Source organism: Heterodontus francisci, chromosome 27, assembly GCF_036365525.1.
Source record: "Heterodontus francisci isolate sHetFra1 chromosome 27, sHetFra1.hap1, whole genome shotgun sequence".
In the NCBI taxonomy this organism is placed as follows: Eukaryota; Metazoa; Chordata; class Chondrichthyes; order Heterodontiformes; family Heterodontidae; genus Heterodontus; species Heterodontus francisci.
The window spans coordinates 62,078,637-62,097,404 of NC_090397.1; the positions used below are offsets into that span (position 1 = coordinate 62,078,637).

At 41.1% G+C, this 18,768-nt stretch overlaps 1 protein-coding gene across 1 annotated transcript in view; it reads left to right on the plus strand.

Moving 5' to 3' along the window:
* The window catches only part of gdi2 (GDP dissociation inhibitor 2), a 32,116-nt gene extending 15,589 nt beyond the window's left edge, over nt 1-16,527 (plus strand). Inside the window, exons 2-11 of the mRNA XM_068059469.1 lie at nt 55-162; nt 1,939-2,038; nt 2,963-3,097; nt 5,275-5,473; nt 6,433-6,564; nt 8,840-8,939; nt 11,295-11,466; nt 12,264-12,408; nt 13,898-13,952; nt 15,383-16,527. Of these exons, the coding sequence (XP_067915570.1) occupies nt 55-162; nt 1,939-2,038; nt 2,963-3,097; nt 5,275-5,473; nt 6,433-6,564; nt 8,840-8,939; nt 11,295-11,466; nt 12,264-12,408; nt 13,898-13,952; nt 15,383-15,553 (1,317 nt within the window). The 3' untranslated portion in view covers nt 15,554-16,527. The remainder of the gene's footprint in view (nt 1-54; nt 163-1,938; nt 2,039-2,962; nt 3,098-5,274; nt 5,474-6,432; nt 6,565-8,839; nt 8,940-11,294; nt 11,467-12,263; nt 12,409-13,897; nt 13,953-15,382) is intronic.
* Nucleotides 16,528-18,768: the final 2,241 nt, after the last annotated feature.

Below are 18,768 nucleotides of genomic sequence, written 5' to 3' on the forward strand. Positions count from 1 at the left end.
AAATAGCTTCTTCTGAATTATCTGGGTTCTGACTTTTATTTAAAATTCTGACAGGAATGCATCCTTTCTGGTATAATGTCTGTGAAAGGGAAGAAGGTCCTTCACATGGATCGCAACTCGTACTATGGAGGTGAAAGTGCATCTATAACACCCCTGGATGATGTAAGTAATAAAGAACTGCTTGCTTCCTTCCTTCACTTAGCATCAAATGTATGCAATCACGAAATCTGATCTTTTTATACCTCAACGCTTTCAATTTGTCCTTTTTTTAAAAAAAAACTATGGTAATGTTTAGAGTTGATCTTGTCTCACCAACTACATGGCCTGTTCTCCTCTAGATATAAGTATCTTGGATTCTGATTTCTCTCAGGCAGTATGCTTATTGGGATCGGCCTGTCAGAAATATTTATTAATTAGTTTGATCATTCACCAAGTTAAACGAATTGCATATGTTCCTGTTAGTATGAAATGGAATACATTGGGGCAGAGGAAATTATAGCTAATTAAATAGGTTTTGAGAGAATCTTGATCACCCTGTTTATACTGGGTATGGATATCTAGTGTTCACCTTGCTTATAGTGAGTCTGGGACTTTAGTTTCTGGTTCTGAATGAATAGATTTTGTTTACTTATGCCCCAAAATGCAAAATAACCAGGCTGTGCAACTAACTTCAAACTGTTCAATGTCAAGGCCAGAAGCTTGTAGGTTAGATCCCCACACCAGGCACTGACACTTCTGTGCAGTTCTGAGAAAATACCTTGTTGGAAATGCAATTCTTTGTTATGTTAAAACTACCGTATTGCCTCCTATTGTAGTGGTTCATGTAGTAGTTAAAGATCCATGTTGCCACCAACACTATCCCCTGGACCAGCAACCCCAAAAACAGGTTGACTGACTTATGGCTTGTGGACAATGCTGGCATAAAATAACTTCCTAATTTGCCTAGATAAGATGCTTTGCTTCAAGAAAGAATGAAAAGTATCATAAATGGAAGTAATTTTCTTCCACCAGCATAGCTGTTCATACGCTCTGGGTGGCATTTGTGACCCACCTCTTCACCGGTGGACCGTGGTTAACTTACGAACCCATGCGTTCTTGGAGGGAACGTGACAGGGTGGTTGCTGGAAGGATGTTTCCACTTATGAATGAGACTAGAACTAGGGACCGCTTTAGAAAAATAAATTAGAAGTCTCCCATTTAAGACGGACATGAGAATTTTTTTCTCTTGGGGTCGTTAGTCTGTGGAATTCGCTCCCTCCGAGCAGTAGAGCCTGGTCATTGAATATATTCAAGGCTGAGTTATAGTGTTGATAGACAAGGGAGTCAGGGCAGACAGGAAAGTGGGTTTGAGGCCACATTCAGATCAGCCATGATCTTATCAAATGGCAGAGCAGGCTCAAGGGGCCCCAATGGCCTACTGCTCCGAATTCATATGTCGTTCTGCTCCTATATATGTTCATATGGAATTCAGTGCACAAATTGCCCAGTCATGGAATGTTGACTAAGCTGTCACTTCAATATGTTCTTTCGTCTTTCCTTGTTTTTAGCAACAAATGGGGAAATTCCAGTTATCTATACAGCAAATCAAAAATAATCCATTAAAATAGAACTATGATCCTGTCACTTTTCACTTCCTGTGGGCAATATTTGGCTAACTATTCAGATTAATGCAACTGACATCAAGAGGTCAGTAAGGAATTGTAACGGCTGGCACTAGTTCCAACAGCTGCGTTTGGTAGCATTCCTGAGAGTTGCCCTCAAAATACTGATTTGAGATTTTAGCCTTGGCAAAAATGAATAATGCTGCCGTAGACCATCTACACAGAAGCTGATATGAATTTGCTGTCCTGGTTTTTGTGCATCTGATTTTGTTACAGAAATGCTTAAAAATCTATATACATTCTACTTACAATATTGTAAATCAATGCTGTTTTTCAGCTGTACAAAAGATTTAATCTTCCTGGTTCACCACCAGAATCCTTGGGCAGGGGAAGAGACTGGAATGTGGACCTGATTCCAAAGTTTCTTATGGCAAATGGTAGGGAAATGCCTTTTTGAAATATTTGGTGTATAACCTATGGGACGAACTGCCTATATGATTCAGGAGGTGAAACAATAAGTTTGAGAGTGCAGTAGTTTTGTGGTAGTTCATGGCGATAAACATTTGAACCTTGATTGTTTAATAACAAAAGTGTTTTTTTTGTTTAAAAAAGCATTGTTCTCCAAATGAACCTGCAGCGAGGTACTTGTGTCTGATGTGTATGCATATCCTTCCAAATATGATAGGTGGAGCTCTTCAGGAAGCCACCTCAGTGAGGTATTGAGCTAACAGTTGCCTTGAGGCAGAGAACACAAGAACAATGTTTCTCTCGCTAATACCACCCCTATCCCCACATGTTGCCCTCCTGATATGTCAACCAAGTAACCGTTCATGTGAGTTGTTGCTTTTGTGCTCCGTACAATCCTGCACCCTCCCCTAAAAACAATGGGTGTTCATGCTAATTATAGCATGCGTTAGTGCTACCCTAAGTAATGGCAGGTAAAGCAGGTTCATATGGCCGTATGCTGGAGTGTGTAGATTGGCGTGTAATTATGGGAATGGTGTAAATGCACAGTAGAAGAAACAGAGTTGTTGTATGTATGGCATGTGCTACCACCAGGCTGACACTTGCCTCCAATTCAGAAGCTCTGAGGTCCAGGCTCTTTACCCGAGACATCAGCTAACAATCTAGGCTGATAGTTAGTCAGGGATGCCCTGAGGTCATGAAAAGCACTATATAAATGCAATTCTTTCCTCACTTTTTTTGTTTTCCAGCTTGCCCTTCCCACCCCACTTTTTTACGATTGTGTTTCACCCCCTCTCTCTCTTTTTCTATATTGATGCCTGCAGCGCTTTTTGATATATTTCAATTAAGACAAGTGTACTGGCATGCATTCTTAAAGTGTAATCCTTTGTTTGCAGGTCAACTTGTGAAGATGCTACTGTATACTGAAGTCACCCGGTACCTTGAGTTTAAGGTCATTGAAGGCAGCTATGTTTACAAAAAAGGCAAAATCTACAAGGTCCCATCTACTGAAGCGGAAGCCTTGGCATCCAGTGAGTAGGAAATAAAAAGGGGTGGTGGTGGTTGAGAAAGAGTATCTGTAATTTTAGATACATTATTACCCATGGGTAACACTTTTTTCTGCCATTGTGTCTAATCTCAAAAATGAAGTAAAACTAATCCAATTGAAATGCCTAGCGGCTACAAATACTTCTGGCTGAAGGTTGTTTCAAATGCTTCAGCCTTGTCTTGCTGACGTGTTGGGCTCTCCCATCATTGAGGATGGGGTTGTGGTGCCTCTTCTCCAGTAATTTGTTTAATTGTGCACCATCATTCATGACTGGATGTGGCTGGACTGCAGAGCTTTGATCGAATCCGTTGGTAGTGGGATGGCTTAGCTCTGACTATAAGCGTGCTGCTTCTGCTGTTTAGGATGAGTATAGTCTTGTAGCTTCAGGTTGGCACCTCTTTCTTGGTGATGGACATTGAAGTCCTGTACCCAGAGTACACTTTGTGCCCTTCTACTACACTACTTCCTGTATATAACTACTTAATCTGTCAGCAGATTGTCTTGTTAATTTGGCAAAATTTGTGCCGCAGTCTCCTTGACCGAGCTCTGTTTCCGATAAATCCTTATGGCCATCTGTACTTAAAAACAGGTATAAACCCATTGTCGTCATTGGACTTTCCTGGGCAAAATAACAACCAGGTTAATTTTTACCATGTACCCTTTGAGCTGTGGGGGGAAAACCTTGCCCGTCTAAGAGTGAAGTGCAAAGTACGGAAAGTCCTCATCAGGGAACTCCTCTTTGCAGACGATGCTGCTTTAACATCTCACACTGAAGAGTGCCTGTAGAGTCTCATCGACAGGTTTGCGGCTGCCTGCAATGAATTTGGCCTAACCATCAGCCTCAAGAAATGAACATCATGGGGCAGGACGTCAGAAATGCTCCATCCATCAATATTGGCGACCACGCTCTGGAAGTGGTTCAAGAGTTCACCGACCTAGGCTCAACTATCACCAGTAACTTGTCTCTAGATGCAGAAATCAACAAGCGCATGGGAAAGGCTTCCACTGCTATGTCCAGACTGGCCAAGAGAGAGTGGGAAAATGGCGCACTGACATGGAGCACAAAAGTCCGAGTGTATCAGGTCTGTGTCCTCAGTACCTTGCTCTATGGCAGCGAGGCCTGGACAACGTATGTCAGCCAAGAGCGACGTCTCAATTCATTCCATCTTCGCTGCCTCCGGAGAATACTTGGCATCAGGTGGCAGGACCGTATCTCCAACACAGAAGTCCTCGAGGCGGCCAACATCCCCAGCTTGTACACCCTACTGAGTCAGCGGCGCTTGAGATGGCTTGGCCATGTGAGCCGCATGGAAGATGGCAGGATCCCCAAAGACACATTGTACAGTGCGCTCGCCACTGGTATCAGACCCACCGGCCGTCCATGTCTCCGCTTTAAAAACGTCTGCAAACGCGACATGAAATCCTGTGACATTGATCACAAGTCGTGGGAGTCAGTTGCCAGCGTTCGCCAGAGCTGGCGGGCAACCATAAAGACGGGGCTAAAATGTGGCGAGTCGAAGAGACTTAGCAGTTGGCAGGAAAAAAGACAGAGGCGCAAGGGGAGAGCCAACTGTGTAACAGCCCCGACAAACAACTTTCTCTGCAGCACCTGTGGAAGAGCCTGTCACTCTAGAATTGGCCTTTATAGCCACTCCAGGCGCTGCTTCACAAACCACTGACCACCTCCAGGCGCGTATCCATTGTCTCTCGAGATAAGGAGGCCAAAGATAGACCCTTTGAACTATGGGGGAAAAAACTGCTATTGATAGGTTTCCAAACTTGAATTCTGTCCAAGACAAGAGCATCTTGAGAAGCATAAGGCCAGATGTTTCAGATCTATCACTGGTCATGGTAGTGCAGGAGCATTCAAGCTAATGAATTGGATATCCCACAGACATACGGATTTGCTTCTGTTCAGATAGTGTTTTGATATGTTTAATGACACTATTGTATCTTTGTAATACTGTAAAATATGTAGGCCATTTGTGCTAAAGGGAAAGAAACTGAATAGAAGGTTTCCTACAGTCTTTAGGAGCACCATAAATGAGTGAAAGACAATTCTATTTCCTGTAATAGAATCAGTATTGTTAACAGTATTAGGTTCTTCTTGTAACCAGTGTTTCATGAGCTGCACTGTAAATTAATGTTGCTTTTTCTTAGGTTTGTTGGGCTTTATGGAAAAAAATCGATTTAGGAGGCTTTTACACCACATTTCCACTTACGATGAAAATGATCCCTCAACTTGGAATGGCATCGATCCTAAGAAAACAACTATGAAGAATGTATATGAGAAATTTAGCTTGGGGAAGGATGTCATTGACTTCACAGGCCATGCTCTAGCCTTGTACAGGACTGATGAGTGAGTGCTTCTGTCTAGCATATATATTTTATATGTATATAAATACCATATGGGATTTCTGCCTCTCTGATCACCCTTTAAATGTTTGCATTTTTATATTCATACCAGTGAAAGCATTTTTTTTTTCCCTGTAATTTGTATATCGTTAATTTGTTAATCCACTTGGGTTTTTGTTTAGTCTTAGTTTGTTCATTTTCACTATTTATCCTGCATGCTCAGCATTATATAAATCTTCTACTTGGTCACTACTGAAGTGTTGTCAAACAGCCTTCCTCAATCTGTTTTGTTTCCTCATTTAATTGAATGTAGTCCTTTTTTTTTTAAAGAGCTATGTACCTGTCTCCTGGTCTTAAAAAAAAAAAATTTAGACTCCCATATCATGTTAAATTGTCACCTCTAATACCTCCAATTCTTGAGCATTAACAAATACCAGGTCAGGGTGACATCTGCCTCTAATTGCTTCCTTGATGCAGTAGGTTATGGAGCATTCGTGCATTGTATTTACTAAATCTGAGTCTATGCTACTTGGGTTTTCCCAATGTATATTTGATTGAAGTCATGCATTACTTTTATTCCTATATGCTCTGTGTCTTCATAGAACAATATAGTCCACTTTATGCTGATCTGGTGGTCTGCAGCACAATATTAATGGATTTCTATCCTCACTTAAAGATGTCTAACCAGAGTAGTTCACTCTGTAGGTCTCACCTTTTCATGGTATCAACGTGGTTTGTTTCCCGGGTATCTGAGATGTGAGGCAATGACATTTGTTTTCCTTCTTTCTCTGGGCCTTTTAGGAGAAGCAGTGGGCGCCATTTTGCTTCCTCTTTATTTGACAGATCATGAACTGGCTGGTATGGTACATGCTCAACACTGGCTGCAGCATGATCCTGTCAGTGCTCTAACTTGTTTAGAAAAATGAATAACCAGTTACATTGAAATCTTTTTATTCCTTTCAGCTACCTTGACCAACCTTGCCTTGAGGCATTAAGCAGAATTAAGCTTTACAGTGAATCACTGGTCCGCTATGGGAAAAGTCCATATCTTTACCCTCTTTATGGCCTTGGAGAGTTGCCTCAGGGCTTTGCCAGGTGAGAATTATTATAAATGAGCAAATATTCTTTTAAATAGAGAATGGACTGTTGACAGATTTATGCCTTTGGCAAGGAAATAAATCCAGTATGAAATACACAAGTTAGATTGGGGTATTTTTTTCCTCCTGACTCTACGCTGGAAAACTCTTGTAATGAACTCTTGATCACGGATTTGAATTGTATATCTTTTGAAGTATAAAAAAAATGTAGATATAGAATTTTATAGTTTTCTAGTTTGTCAGGCTATCTCAGATCCTATGTGCATGGGAATCTCTGAGTAGAGGCCTGCTCAAGTCTGCAGATGAGACTCGACCCGGCCCGAGTCCTTCCATTTTTCCGACACCCAACCCAACCATCAGTTAACCTACCTTCCATTTTTCACTTTGTTCCTTACCTGCACAATCTTAAAATAACTATAAAAAAAACCACCTTTAAAGTCCAAATAATAAATTAATATTAGAATCACTTACCGTCTGGTTCGGGTAGCAGACCTTTATCTCGGAGACCTTTTCCATTGCTGCTCATCTGCCCACAGCCAGGCATGACTCCTCAGATTGTCCCTATCTTTTGTGAAAGTACCTGACCTCTCTTTTCAGCTTGAGCATTGTACTGAGGTTGGGCTCATAACGTAGTGTTGGTAATGTGGACACAGGCCTATAATCCCATTTCCTCAGGAATTATTGGGAACCTCGTCCCTTTCTGTGATGTTTTTCTCTAATAGATACATTTTTGATGACTAAGTCTTAATTTGCCCAAACTTACAGGGTTGGACATTTGTGCATTCTGGTACCTTGTGTGGCCCATCTAATCTCCATAACAATTGAGGAGAATGTATCAAACACTTGTCTGTCCAAATGAGTGGAGCCAATGTTAATTTATTTTGTAAAGTTTCAGCTGGAGGTTTTAAACAGGATGTGTATAATTTCTGTTTATTTAAAACTCCTCAAATCTGTTAATTGCACTTGGTTATAAATCTTGTACCTTTATGATTAAAGCTTGAAGAACCCACTGAATTTTTTAAATCCTTTTTTTATAAAAAAAAAATGAAGACGAGAATATTTGAGTTGTCCAAACACGTTCCCAAATATACAAGCCACGTTAAATTCTCCTAATTTGGGAATATACTCAGCCGTTTGAGCCATGTCCATTGTGTTTCATGGCACTCGCTTTAGATAACCTCTGACAAAAGCCAAGATTGTTAAAGAAACGTGTGTTTTCCCTATATTCACACTGAATATTTAGATTCTTAATTATTGGCTCAACTCATCTGGACAGACAAGTGTTTTCTACATTCTCCTCAATGGTTATGGAGATTAGGTGGGTCACACAAGGTACCAGAATGCACAGATGTCCAACCCTGTATATTTGGGCAAATTAAGATTTAACCATCAAAAGTGTATCTATTGGAGGAAAATCTCAAAGAAAGGGATTAGGTTCCCAATAATTCCTGAGGAAATGGGATTATAGGTCTGTGTCCATATTACCAACACTAAGTCATGAGCCCAACCTCTGCTGTGCGCAAGCTGAAAATAGACGTCATGTACTTTCACAAGATATTAATATTGCTGCTCAGGATTGATGCATAAGATTGGGGGAAAAATATCACTTCGCTTGGAAACTTTTTTTTTTAGCTGTGCGATGTCATCTCCATCAAATTAAATAGTCTAGTGATTTTCATGGCCGCAATGTGGCCTTGATGGGCTAGCTATCCGTGGCTTGTTCTATACTTGGGTGTTTATAGTGATTTTTAAGTTTTGTTTTTACAGGTGAAAGCCATTCCATATTATGAGTTCAGTGGTGCTGGCAAGCAGAGTGCAGTGAAAGATTTTGTGTTAAGATATAACTCCGATTTCAATATAGGGATTCCTTTATGCAAATAACGGATTTCAGGTGTCTGTGGTTTGTGATTTCTAGGTTGGCGAAAAATCTGAACTTATAATTTAAGAATCTAAATACTCAGTGTGAATGTAGGAAAAACACACGTTTCTTAGACTCAGACAAAAGCCAAGATAGTTAATCTAAAATTGAGTGCTATGCAGCTCAAATGGCTGAGTATATTCCCAAATTGGATTTTAATGTGGTTTGTATATTTGGGAATGTGTTTGGGCAACTCCAAATTCTTGTCTTCAAGAATCAGACCAAAGGACTTTTTTTTTTAAACCTGAAGTTGTGAAAACTACGTAAAAATTGCACCTACAAACTATGCCCACGCTGTGCTCATGTATCCATAAGTAAGGAACATACTGGTTTAATGGTGGTTTTCCTTTTGTAGGTTAAGTGCCATTTATGGTGGGACCTATATGTTAAACAAGCCTATTGAAGAAATAATTGTGGAAAATGGACACGTGGTTGGAGTCAAGTCTGAGGGCGAGGTGAGACCTTTACGCACTTACTTCAGTCATCGGTTCAATTTTTATATTATTTCATGGGATATGAGTGTTGCTGGAAAGGCCAGCATTTGTTCCCCATCCCCAGTTGCCCTTGAAAATTGGTGATGAGCTGCTGCCTTGAACCTTTGCAGTCCATCTGGTGTAGGTGTTAGGGACAGTGAAGTACTGGCGATTATAGGTCCAAATCAGGATGATGTGCAACTTGGACAAGTGGTGGCATTCCCATGTGTCTGCTGTCCTTGTCCTTCTAGGTGGTAGAGGTCGTGGGTTTGAAAACTGCTGTCAAAGGAGGCTTGATGAGTTGTTGCAGTGCATCTTCTACAGAGTACATGCTGCTACCACTGTGCTGGTCGTGGAGGGAGTGAATGTTTAAGGTGATGGATGGGTGCTGATCAAATAGGCTGCATTGTCCTGGATGGTGTCAAGCTTTTTGAGTGTTGGAGCTGCATTCATCCAGGCAAGTGGAGAGTATTCCATCACACTCCTGACTTGTGCCTTGTAGATGGTGGATAGGCTTTGGAGAATCTGGAGGTGACTTACTCACTGATTTACCCAGCCTCTAACCTGCTCTTGTAGCCAAAGTATTTATATGGCTAGTCCAGTTCAGTTTCTGGTCAATGGTAACCCCAGTGGAGTCGGGATGCTGAGGACTTCTGTCTGGTCAGTTGTTGTTCAATTTGTATTTGTAACACAATTTTGTTTGAAATGTTGTAAGGAAACTGCAACAATAGTATCTTCCTTTGGGTAGCTGATAATCTGAGGATAATTCGGACGTAGTGGAGGAATTTCTGGGAGTGTATGAATATTTGTTTGGAGGCCCTCCATGTAGTAAAGCTTGAAAATCATTGGTTTTCCACCATGCTGAACGGGGATTATCCAGGATTGAAATATTTTCAAGCCTGTATAAATGCAATCAATTTTTGATACTCAAGCCTCTTGCACCTATCAGTGTTACAAATTCAGGTCTGCTGTGGATAGAAATGATGTGGTCTGGCCATGTGAGCCACATGGAAGATGGCAGGATCCCCAAAGAGACATTGTACAGCGAGCTCGCCAATGGTATCAGACCCACCGGCCGTCCATGTCTCCGCCTTAAAGACGTCTGCAAACGTGACATGAAGTCCTGTGACATTGATCACAAGTCGTGGGAGTCAGTTGCCAGCGTTCGCCAGAGCTGGCGGGCAGCCATAAAGGCAGGGCAAAGTGTGGAGAGTCGAAGAGACTTGGCAGTTGGCAGGAAAAAAGACAGAGGTGCAAGGGGAGAGCCAACTGTGCAACAGCCCTGACAAACAACTTTCTCTGCAGCACCTGTGGAAGAGCCTGTCACTCTAGAATTGGCCTTTATAGCCACTCCAGGCGCTGCTCCACACACCACTGACCACCTCCAGGCGCTTACCCATTGTCTCTTGAGATAAGGCGGCCAAAGAAAGAAAGATCACTACTACTTTGTGAGTTGACTCAAACTTTCCTATTTCTACTTGGGTGATCACTGTGGTCCGGACCAGGTACTTGTATTTTGCCTGTGTATTTATTCAATCTCTCCAAAGACAGATGCAAGTGGGTGCTGCTGAGGAAAGTTAACAGTTCAATTTGCCAGTTCTGAAGGGTCACTGACCTGAAACGTTAACTCTGCTTCTCTCTCCACAGATGCTGCCAGATCTGCTGAGTATTTCCAGCATTTCTTGTTTCAGATTTCCAGCATCTGCAGTATTTTGCTTTTATATCAACAGTTCAATTGTTAAGCTGCATTATTTTCCATCAGCTGAAGGTGCAGGACAACAGTTAACCATTGCTTATTTCTACTACTATCATTATAACTTGTGCATATAGCTTAGTGTAATATAAAAATGATTAATGGATACAAAATTTTTGAAAATTTGCAGATTTTATGGGACTAAATATTTTCATGCAGTGATGCTGAAGTTTCACTTTGGTCACTACATGTTAGAGCTTGAGCATTTATTGGAAAAATGGACTAGTCAAGTCAAATCTCTAACATTATTGACTTTCATGAGCTGTTGGCTAGTTTTGATCAAAGTGCCTTAAGCAGCAGTAGGTTTACTGAGTTTGAGCACTTGGAATTGACCACCCAGTTTATTCACTCAATAGTGGAACAATCCTCAAAAAAAAAAAAAAATCCATGGAATGTTTGTGAAGGCAGCATTGAGTTTGTACAAATCCTGTTTGAGGAATTGATGCCTTTCTACAAAAAGGAGTACTTGTTTGAAAGTTGGCAGTAAAACTGCTTGCTGGCAGAGGTGCAATGTGTCAAGTAGCTTGCTGCACTGAAACCTCTGATACAGTGCCAGATCAAGTCAAAATACATTTTGTTTGCAGATTGCCCGCTGTAAGCAGCTGATCTGTGACCCCAGTTATGTGCCTGACCGTGTGAAGAAAATTGGCCAGGTGATTCGAGTCATCTGCATCATGAGTCACCCCATCAAAAGCGTATCTGATGTAAATTCCTGTCAGATTATCATTCCCCAAAATCAGGTCAACAGAAAATCTGGTGAGTAGCTTTCACAGATCTGCATTTAATTATGGCTCTGGAAGTGAGTTGCAAAAGCTTCTCTTTTTTTTTCTAGAGCAGTGGGAAGTAAACAAAGTTGAGCACTGATGTGTTCTCCACAAAGGCGATCAAATAGGTGCCAAGGGATTGGGGGTTGTTAGTTAAAAGGTTAGGTTGGAAAAACTGGGCTGGTTCTCCCTGGAGCCATGGAGATTGAAGGGAGATTTGATCGAGGTGTGCAAGATTATGATGGGCTTAGATAAGTTAGACAAGAAAAACTGTTCCCATTAACTGATGGTACAAGGACATGGGGACACAGATTGAATGTTCTGGGCAAGAGATGCAGGGGGAATGTGAGGAATAACATTTTTACGCAGCAAGTGGTAATGACCTGGAACCCGCTGCCCATGAGGGTGGTCAAAGCAGAGACAATTGATTTCAAAAGGAAATTGGATGTGCACTTGAAGGAAATAAACCTGCAGGGCTGCGGGAATCGATTGGGGGATTGGGATTGACTGGATTGCTGCAGAGAGCTGGCATGGGCTCGATGGATTGAATGGCCTCCTCCTATGCTGTAAATGACTAACTCTCTAACCCTGATGTGTTTAGTGGAAGGTTCAGGTCAGCTTTGAAGAACTCTTTGCTACAAGAGCCTAGAACAAGAAGTTTCAAGTTGAAAATGGAAATTTCTAGAGCATTAAATATTTCATTTAAATCTGTAATCTTTCAAAGAGGTTTAGATAATGGAAAACTTGACTTGTTTGAATTTGTTTGCATGAATCTTAAACATTCCCTAGACATCTACATTTGCATGATATCCTACGCACACAATGTAGCTGCTCAAGGAAAGTACATTGCTATTATTAGCACAACAGTGGAGACCAATGATCCTGAAAGTGAAATTCAACCAGCACTGGATCTTCTGGAGCCTGTGGAACAAAAGTATGCTTTAATATTTTGAATTGTTTTAGATATTTTGGCAGAGAATATTTAGTTGAAACTATAGAAAGTGAGGCTTTATTTTTTTGATAGACAAGTTGGTGAGAATTTTATGGGAACATGTTTGCAGGAGAGATCTGTCATCCCCATGTCATATATGTGGTGGTCGGGTCATTAAAGTGCTTTTGGATATATATGGTATGCGGGCTTCAAACAACCATCTCCAGGCTTGCCTTAGCTCAGCCTTGTTGGTATAATGGTCCTGAAGCAAACAGTGATCAGTCTCAATCCACTTAATATTGGGGACAAGCTCAATGTAGAAAAACTTGATTGTTGTATTAATTGGTAGCGTTAATGATGAATGAGACTATAACTATAAATAGTGTTTTTCTAACATGCTTTTGTGGGATAGCACCAAACCTGTGGCATAGCTGCCCTGACATTGGGTGCAAAAGTTGAAAAGGCCAGCAAAGAGCACTTTCCCATGTCTTGAAATTGCTACTAAAAGTAAATGCCCAAACGTGGAAAACAATTGTATTAAAATTAACTGCTCTGTAAAGTAGCTTTTTCTCTGCATATGAATTAAGGTATTCTTTCTAAATATTTGCATTAATAATGCAATCCTGTCATTTTTACCAGTTTGAGCTTGAACTGAAACTCAAGTCACTGATGCTGTCTGCTGCAGAGAATTACATAAAGTTTACAGCCCAGAAACAGGCTGTTCAGTCCAAATGGTCCATGCCAATGTTTATGTTCTACGTGAGCCTTCTCTTACCCTATAAACTTATTTTATCTTGACAGTATCACTGGTATGGTCAACAGACTAATGTGGGTGCTGCAATTGCTTTTGTATCATATGGAGCTGCTGTGAGCTTCCCCAGTGAGACAGAGGACTATTATGGCAGATGTGCAGTGGTATTGGCTGGTATCAGTTTAGAAGGCCATATAGTTTGCTTGGCTATAGCTGGCTGGCTATAGATGGGCTATAGCCATCTATCAGGAGCTGGTATTGACTTGTATGCCAGCACATGGCGAAGTAGTTCCTGAATGCTCAGAAATTAAGCCGAAGTTACAGGAAGTAAAATCTGAGTTAATTATTCTTTCATAGAATCAGAGAAATGAGAGCAGAGAAAGGACATTTATCCTGTTGTGCTAGTTCTGGAACTGGAGCCCTGCCTTTGTGCCATATCCCATTTCAGTAGGAGTTGGGGGAGAATGGGCATGACTTCTAATGGCTGGTTTGGTACAGCTTTTCTGAAGGCTTGGGGATCTGAGGCATTTTATATCCGGAAAGAAATTAAAAGGCTATCTTGTATGTGCCGTTTAAACTATTAAAGCTGTTCCATTATCAGATGCATGAAACTTGTAACTTAAAAAAAAAAAAAATTATTTTCATTGTTGAAACCATGGGCCTGTCGATTGAGTTGTGACCCAAATTAAAATCTTTTATATATTACTTTAGCAAAATTTATCATGTACTTTTGCTCTTCAGATTTGTTTGCATCAGCGATATGTATGTCCCAGTTGACGTGGGAGTTGAAAGCCAGGTAAGAACATAATGCCATAAATTCTTTGCAACTAAAATATTGGTCGAATCAGAACTTGAGTTGTAAATTATTTAGCCATTGGTAATAGAGATTCATAGTTTCTGGCAGCTGTGAGCAGTGGATACCACATGATCATTCCTGGAAATATCTAATGATTTCAGTTTGGCCTGATGGCAGCACAGAGAATTGGAAGATTAAGCTCAAGCCCCACAATTGGAGCAGTCTGTGTGGTGGAGGGGTCGAAACCTGATTGGAGAGATTCAAAACAGGAGTTCTGGGAAAGATGGGGCCAAATTTGGGAGGCAACATGTTCACTGACTTGAGAGAAAAGAGAGGCTGGCGATGAAACGTTGGTTTTCCTGAGTTCCAAGATGTGTTTTTGTGAGAGGATGTTGGGACTTTTGAAAGGGAGGAAAGCTGTACCTGAGAAGAGACCACCATTTACAATACCAGCTGGCATGGGGGTCTTGAAGGGAAGCTGGGTGGACAGCAGTTTAGTGGGAATGGGATCATTAGCACAAGGTGGGTGCCATAGTGAAGATGAACTGAGGGCATGAGAGGAGATTAATGAGAAATGAAAGGAAGACGTGGGTTCAAGATAGGGCAATGGAGGAACCTTGGCTTGGTGGAGAAGGGGAAAATGTGGCTGGCAGAGGTAGCTGAACAAGAGGTCTCAATCTTGGTAACAAAAGTATTGAACGTCTTGCACGTTGAGGTTGAAGGGGTAGGGGAGAGAGCTTTAAGGAGACCGTTGGAAGTAGTAAAAAAAAAAGCCGGGGGATATCTTTGCATTTGGGATGATCTGAGCAGTGAGCACCCTTGGTTGAGGACAAATAGGACTTGGTGGTTGATGTGGTCCAGCTAGCTCTGGCATTAATGACTGAACCAGTTATGCACCATGTACATTTAAATCTGTGCCCCTTGGACCTGAAGCAAAGATGGGGTCCATAGTCAAGGCCCCTTGAGCCTTTTCCACCATACAGTGAGATCATGCTGATCTCTGACCTAACCATAACCAGGGAGGAGAACTAGGGAGGGGGAAGAGTAAATGTTTATAGGGGCAAAGGCACGAAAGGTAACTGAGGGAATAATTTGACCAGATTAACAGCTACAGACTTTGAATCTGTAGAAGCTGACCCTCTGTCTGTGGCTAATGTTGCCAAGGGGTAGGGTGTGGATGAAAAGTCGGGGGACCAAGATTAGATTGTTTGGGGTGAGGTGTCTCCTGAGGTGGTGGTAATGGATGGGAAGAGAGGCCATTGGTAGAGATGCCCTGGCTCCAATCAAATAGGTTATCAGTTAAACCAGATATGACAACTGGATAATTGGAGAGGTGCTCTGTAGTTTGGAAAATTGATTCTGCATAGCTGATGGTCAACCTTGAGGAAAGGTTGCTTCTGTATTAATTGGTTACTTTTGATATTTAACAGATTTTCATTTCGAGAACATATGATGCAACCACCCACTTTGAGACCACTTGTGATGATATTAAAGATATTTACAGGAGGATGATGGGGGTTGAGATTGACTTTGAAGAAATGAAGCGGAAGCGGAATGATATCTTTGGAGAAGATGAACAGAATGAAGCTCCTTCAAAGTAAACCCCTGAAATCTTGTACTTAATTGGCTGATTCACCTTTGGTGTCATTAAAGAACTTAATGAGCACTGCAGAAAAGGAAGTTTGTATTGTGGGGCCTGCTTATTTTTTAAATGGCGTCTTCAAGATCCTGACAAGTATTGCACTGATTCTAGATGGAAACGCCATCAATTGTCTTTAGCATCATGTGTAAATTTTGCTGATATCTTAGGGGTGCTGTCCAAAGAAGACAATTTTCTGATGTCTGAAGTTTTGATCAGAGTTTTTGGCAGAGGGGTGATGGGATTGGGTGGGGGGGGGCAGCTGTTGGGGAAGCCATGACTTAATTCAGATGCGTTCATTACTGTAAATGTAGAAGGATGTAAATGCTAAATCAATATTCCATATCTGAAAGTATTTACTGTCATCTGCTTTAACATCAGCTCTAACATTTAATGGGTTAAAAATTCATTTGTGTAATCAACTAACTTTATGATGGAATGATTCTATGTAAAACTGCAACTTCACAATAAAAACTTGTAACTACCACCAGCCGTTTCTAAACACTATATAGACACTTTGTATAATTTTTAATCTTGTTTACATTTCTGGGGCTTCAAATAATTTGGGTGGCACCTATTAAACTTCCTTTGGATTCAGTTAACTCCGAATGTAGAGTTCATGGAAATGACCCTAATCCTAGTAAAGAATACCCTAATGTAACCCCGGATATGGAGTTGAAGTAAACCACGCTTTTAAACTCTGAGCTATAGACAATATATATTGGAGACAACTTGAGAACTTTAGTCAAATGAACCGATTTTAAAGCAGGTGGATGTGAATGCCTTCTCCTAAATTTGTTAGTTTGGAAGGATCAAACTGAATGCAGTGAAATGTCAGAGCGTAAAAGTTCTGTCATGACCACTTGGCACAAAATGGCTTCTGTACTGGAAAGTTGGATGGTCTTCAAATAAACTGCTGTATGCTTTTTGAATCTACCACATACTTTTGAGTTCAAATTTCTTACTAAGATGCACATCATTGGTAGAGATTGTAACCAAGAATTGTACTTAATGGTTTTAGTGTAGATGTTTGGGTTTTTTCAGGCCTTCCTCCTTTCCCCCAAAAAAATAGTTTTCTAACTGTTGTATGCTCGTCTTTTTTGTCAAGTTAAATGGTCAGGTAGTTAATATTTAAATGGAATTGCCAGATACTCATTTGTTTTTCACTTGGGCAGCTTTGAGCTCTAGATAGGCCCACTGGATGACTTGACTCCATATAGTATTGTAAGGCAGCTGGACCAACTGTTCTCCCCATCACCGGACTTGACTAACCCTTTCTACAAGCCAGCTGATGTAGCAGTTCTAGATTAAAGGTTGTAGGGCTGGAGGAAGTTGGAGATTTAAGGATTTTGAAAACGAGGATGAGAATTTTAAAATTTGAGGTGTTGCTTAACCAGGCGCAAGTGTTGGTCAGTGAGCACGGGTGATGGATGAAACTGACTTGGTGTGAGTTAGGACACTGGCAGCAGAGCTTTTGATGACCAGGTTTACGGAGGGTGGAAGATGGGAGGCCAGCAAGGAGTGTGTTGAATATTTGGGTATGGAGGTAACAATTGTATAGATGAGGCAAGGGTGGGGTCAGTGATGTTATGGAGGTACAAATGGGTGGTATTGGTGATGGCACAGTTATGTGGTCAGGAAGCTCATCTGAGTCAAATATGACAAAGTTTGTGAACAATCTGGTTTGGCTTCAGATAATTGCCACGGACAGGGATGGAGTCGGTGGCAAGGGAACTGAGTTTTTCAGGGATCAAACAAATGGTTTTGGTCTTCCCAATATTTAGTTGGAGGAAATTTCTACTTGTGCAAAACTGGACATCGGACAAGCAGTGTGATGATTGACAGTGGAGAGATCAAGAGAAGTGGTGAGATAGAGTTGGGAGTGATCAGCATACATGTGGAAACTGATGTTGTATTTTCAAATGTTGCCAAGGGGCAGCATGTAGATGAGAAATGGGAGGGGGCCAAGGATAGATCCTTGGACACCAGAGATAAGTGTGCCAGAGAGGGAAGAGTAGCCATTACAGATGATTATTTGGCTGAGTGGATAGATAAGAATGGTACCAAATGAGTGCAATTCCATCCAGCTCAACAGTGGAAAGGTATTGGAGCAGCGTAGTGTGGTCAACAATGTCAAAGGCTGCAGACAGGGCAAAGAGGGATAGTTTACCATTGTCAGTTACATAGGATGTTGTGACTTTAAGAGCTGTTTCAGTATTGTGGTGGGGCATAAACCTGATTGGAGGGATTCAAAGAGTTCCAGAAGTCTGCATACTTAAGTCTGCAACTGTAGATCCGTCATGACCTGCCTCTTGTATTTTGTACTGTGCTATATTCTCATTAGTTCAACTTAGACATGCAAACTGAAAGCATAATAGATTTTTTATTACCACCTTACTTTCAAAATCAACTTTACCATAGAGTTCCTTCCCAGTTTGCCCCGTGCCTCATCTCTACCTGGCAAGACTTAATCTCCCCCTAACTTTTGCTAGTGGATCTGTGATGCTTCATGTGATGAGTCAGATTATGGGTGCCTCTTGACAGCAGGGATCAGAAAGAGACAAGACACCAGTACTCTCCACCCACCAGCAGCCATGTAATCCCCTGGCATAAATAAACTAGAACAGCTTGAGGAAAAATAATTTTGGGGAATTCATCTGACCCTGTTTGACAATCAACTTAAGTTCCAGGAGATGATCACTCATTACGATCTCAAAACAAAGCCCCCAATCAAATATATGATTCTGATTGCAGTGGGGGAAAAACGCGCTGTCGATTCAGTCCCATCCCTCCACAGATTGCCCATCATATCACTTTAAACTTGCCAAATTAAAGAAAACCAGAGCCAAATTGATTCATCTATTAGCCCCTGAATGAAGTGAACCGAACCAGGTATCCTTAGGTCAATAAATTAACTGTTTATTAGAAAAACTAAACTCTTAAACACTACTAAGATATAATCATTAAAAAAAGTCATTTTCAGATTTATGCTCCTGCTGAAGTGGAGTATGGAATATGCAATAGTCCAAGGTTGCTTGAAGTCCTCGCAACTGTCTGATGGAGAAAAACCTTTTTCAACAGTAGGACAGCCAGTAGTCTAGTTCCAGTTGAAGTGATGCTCTTCCAGTGATGAATTTGGCAAGTACAATTCAGTAGTTAAAGTAATTGGTTATTTTC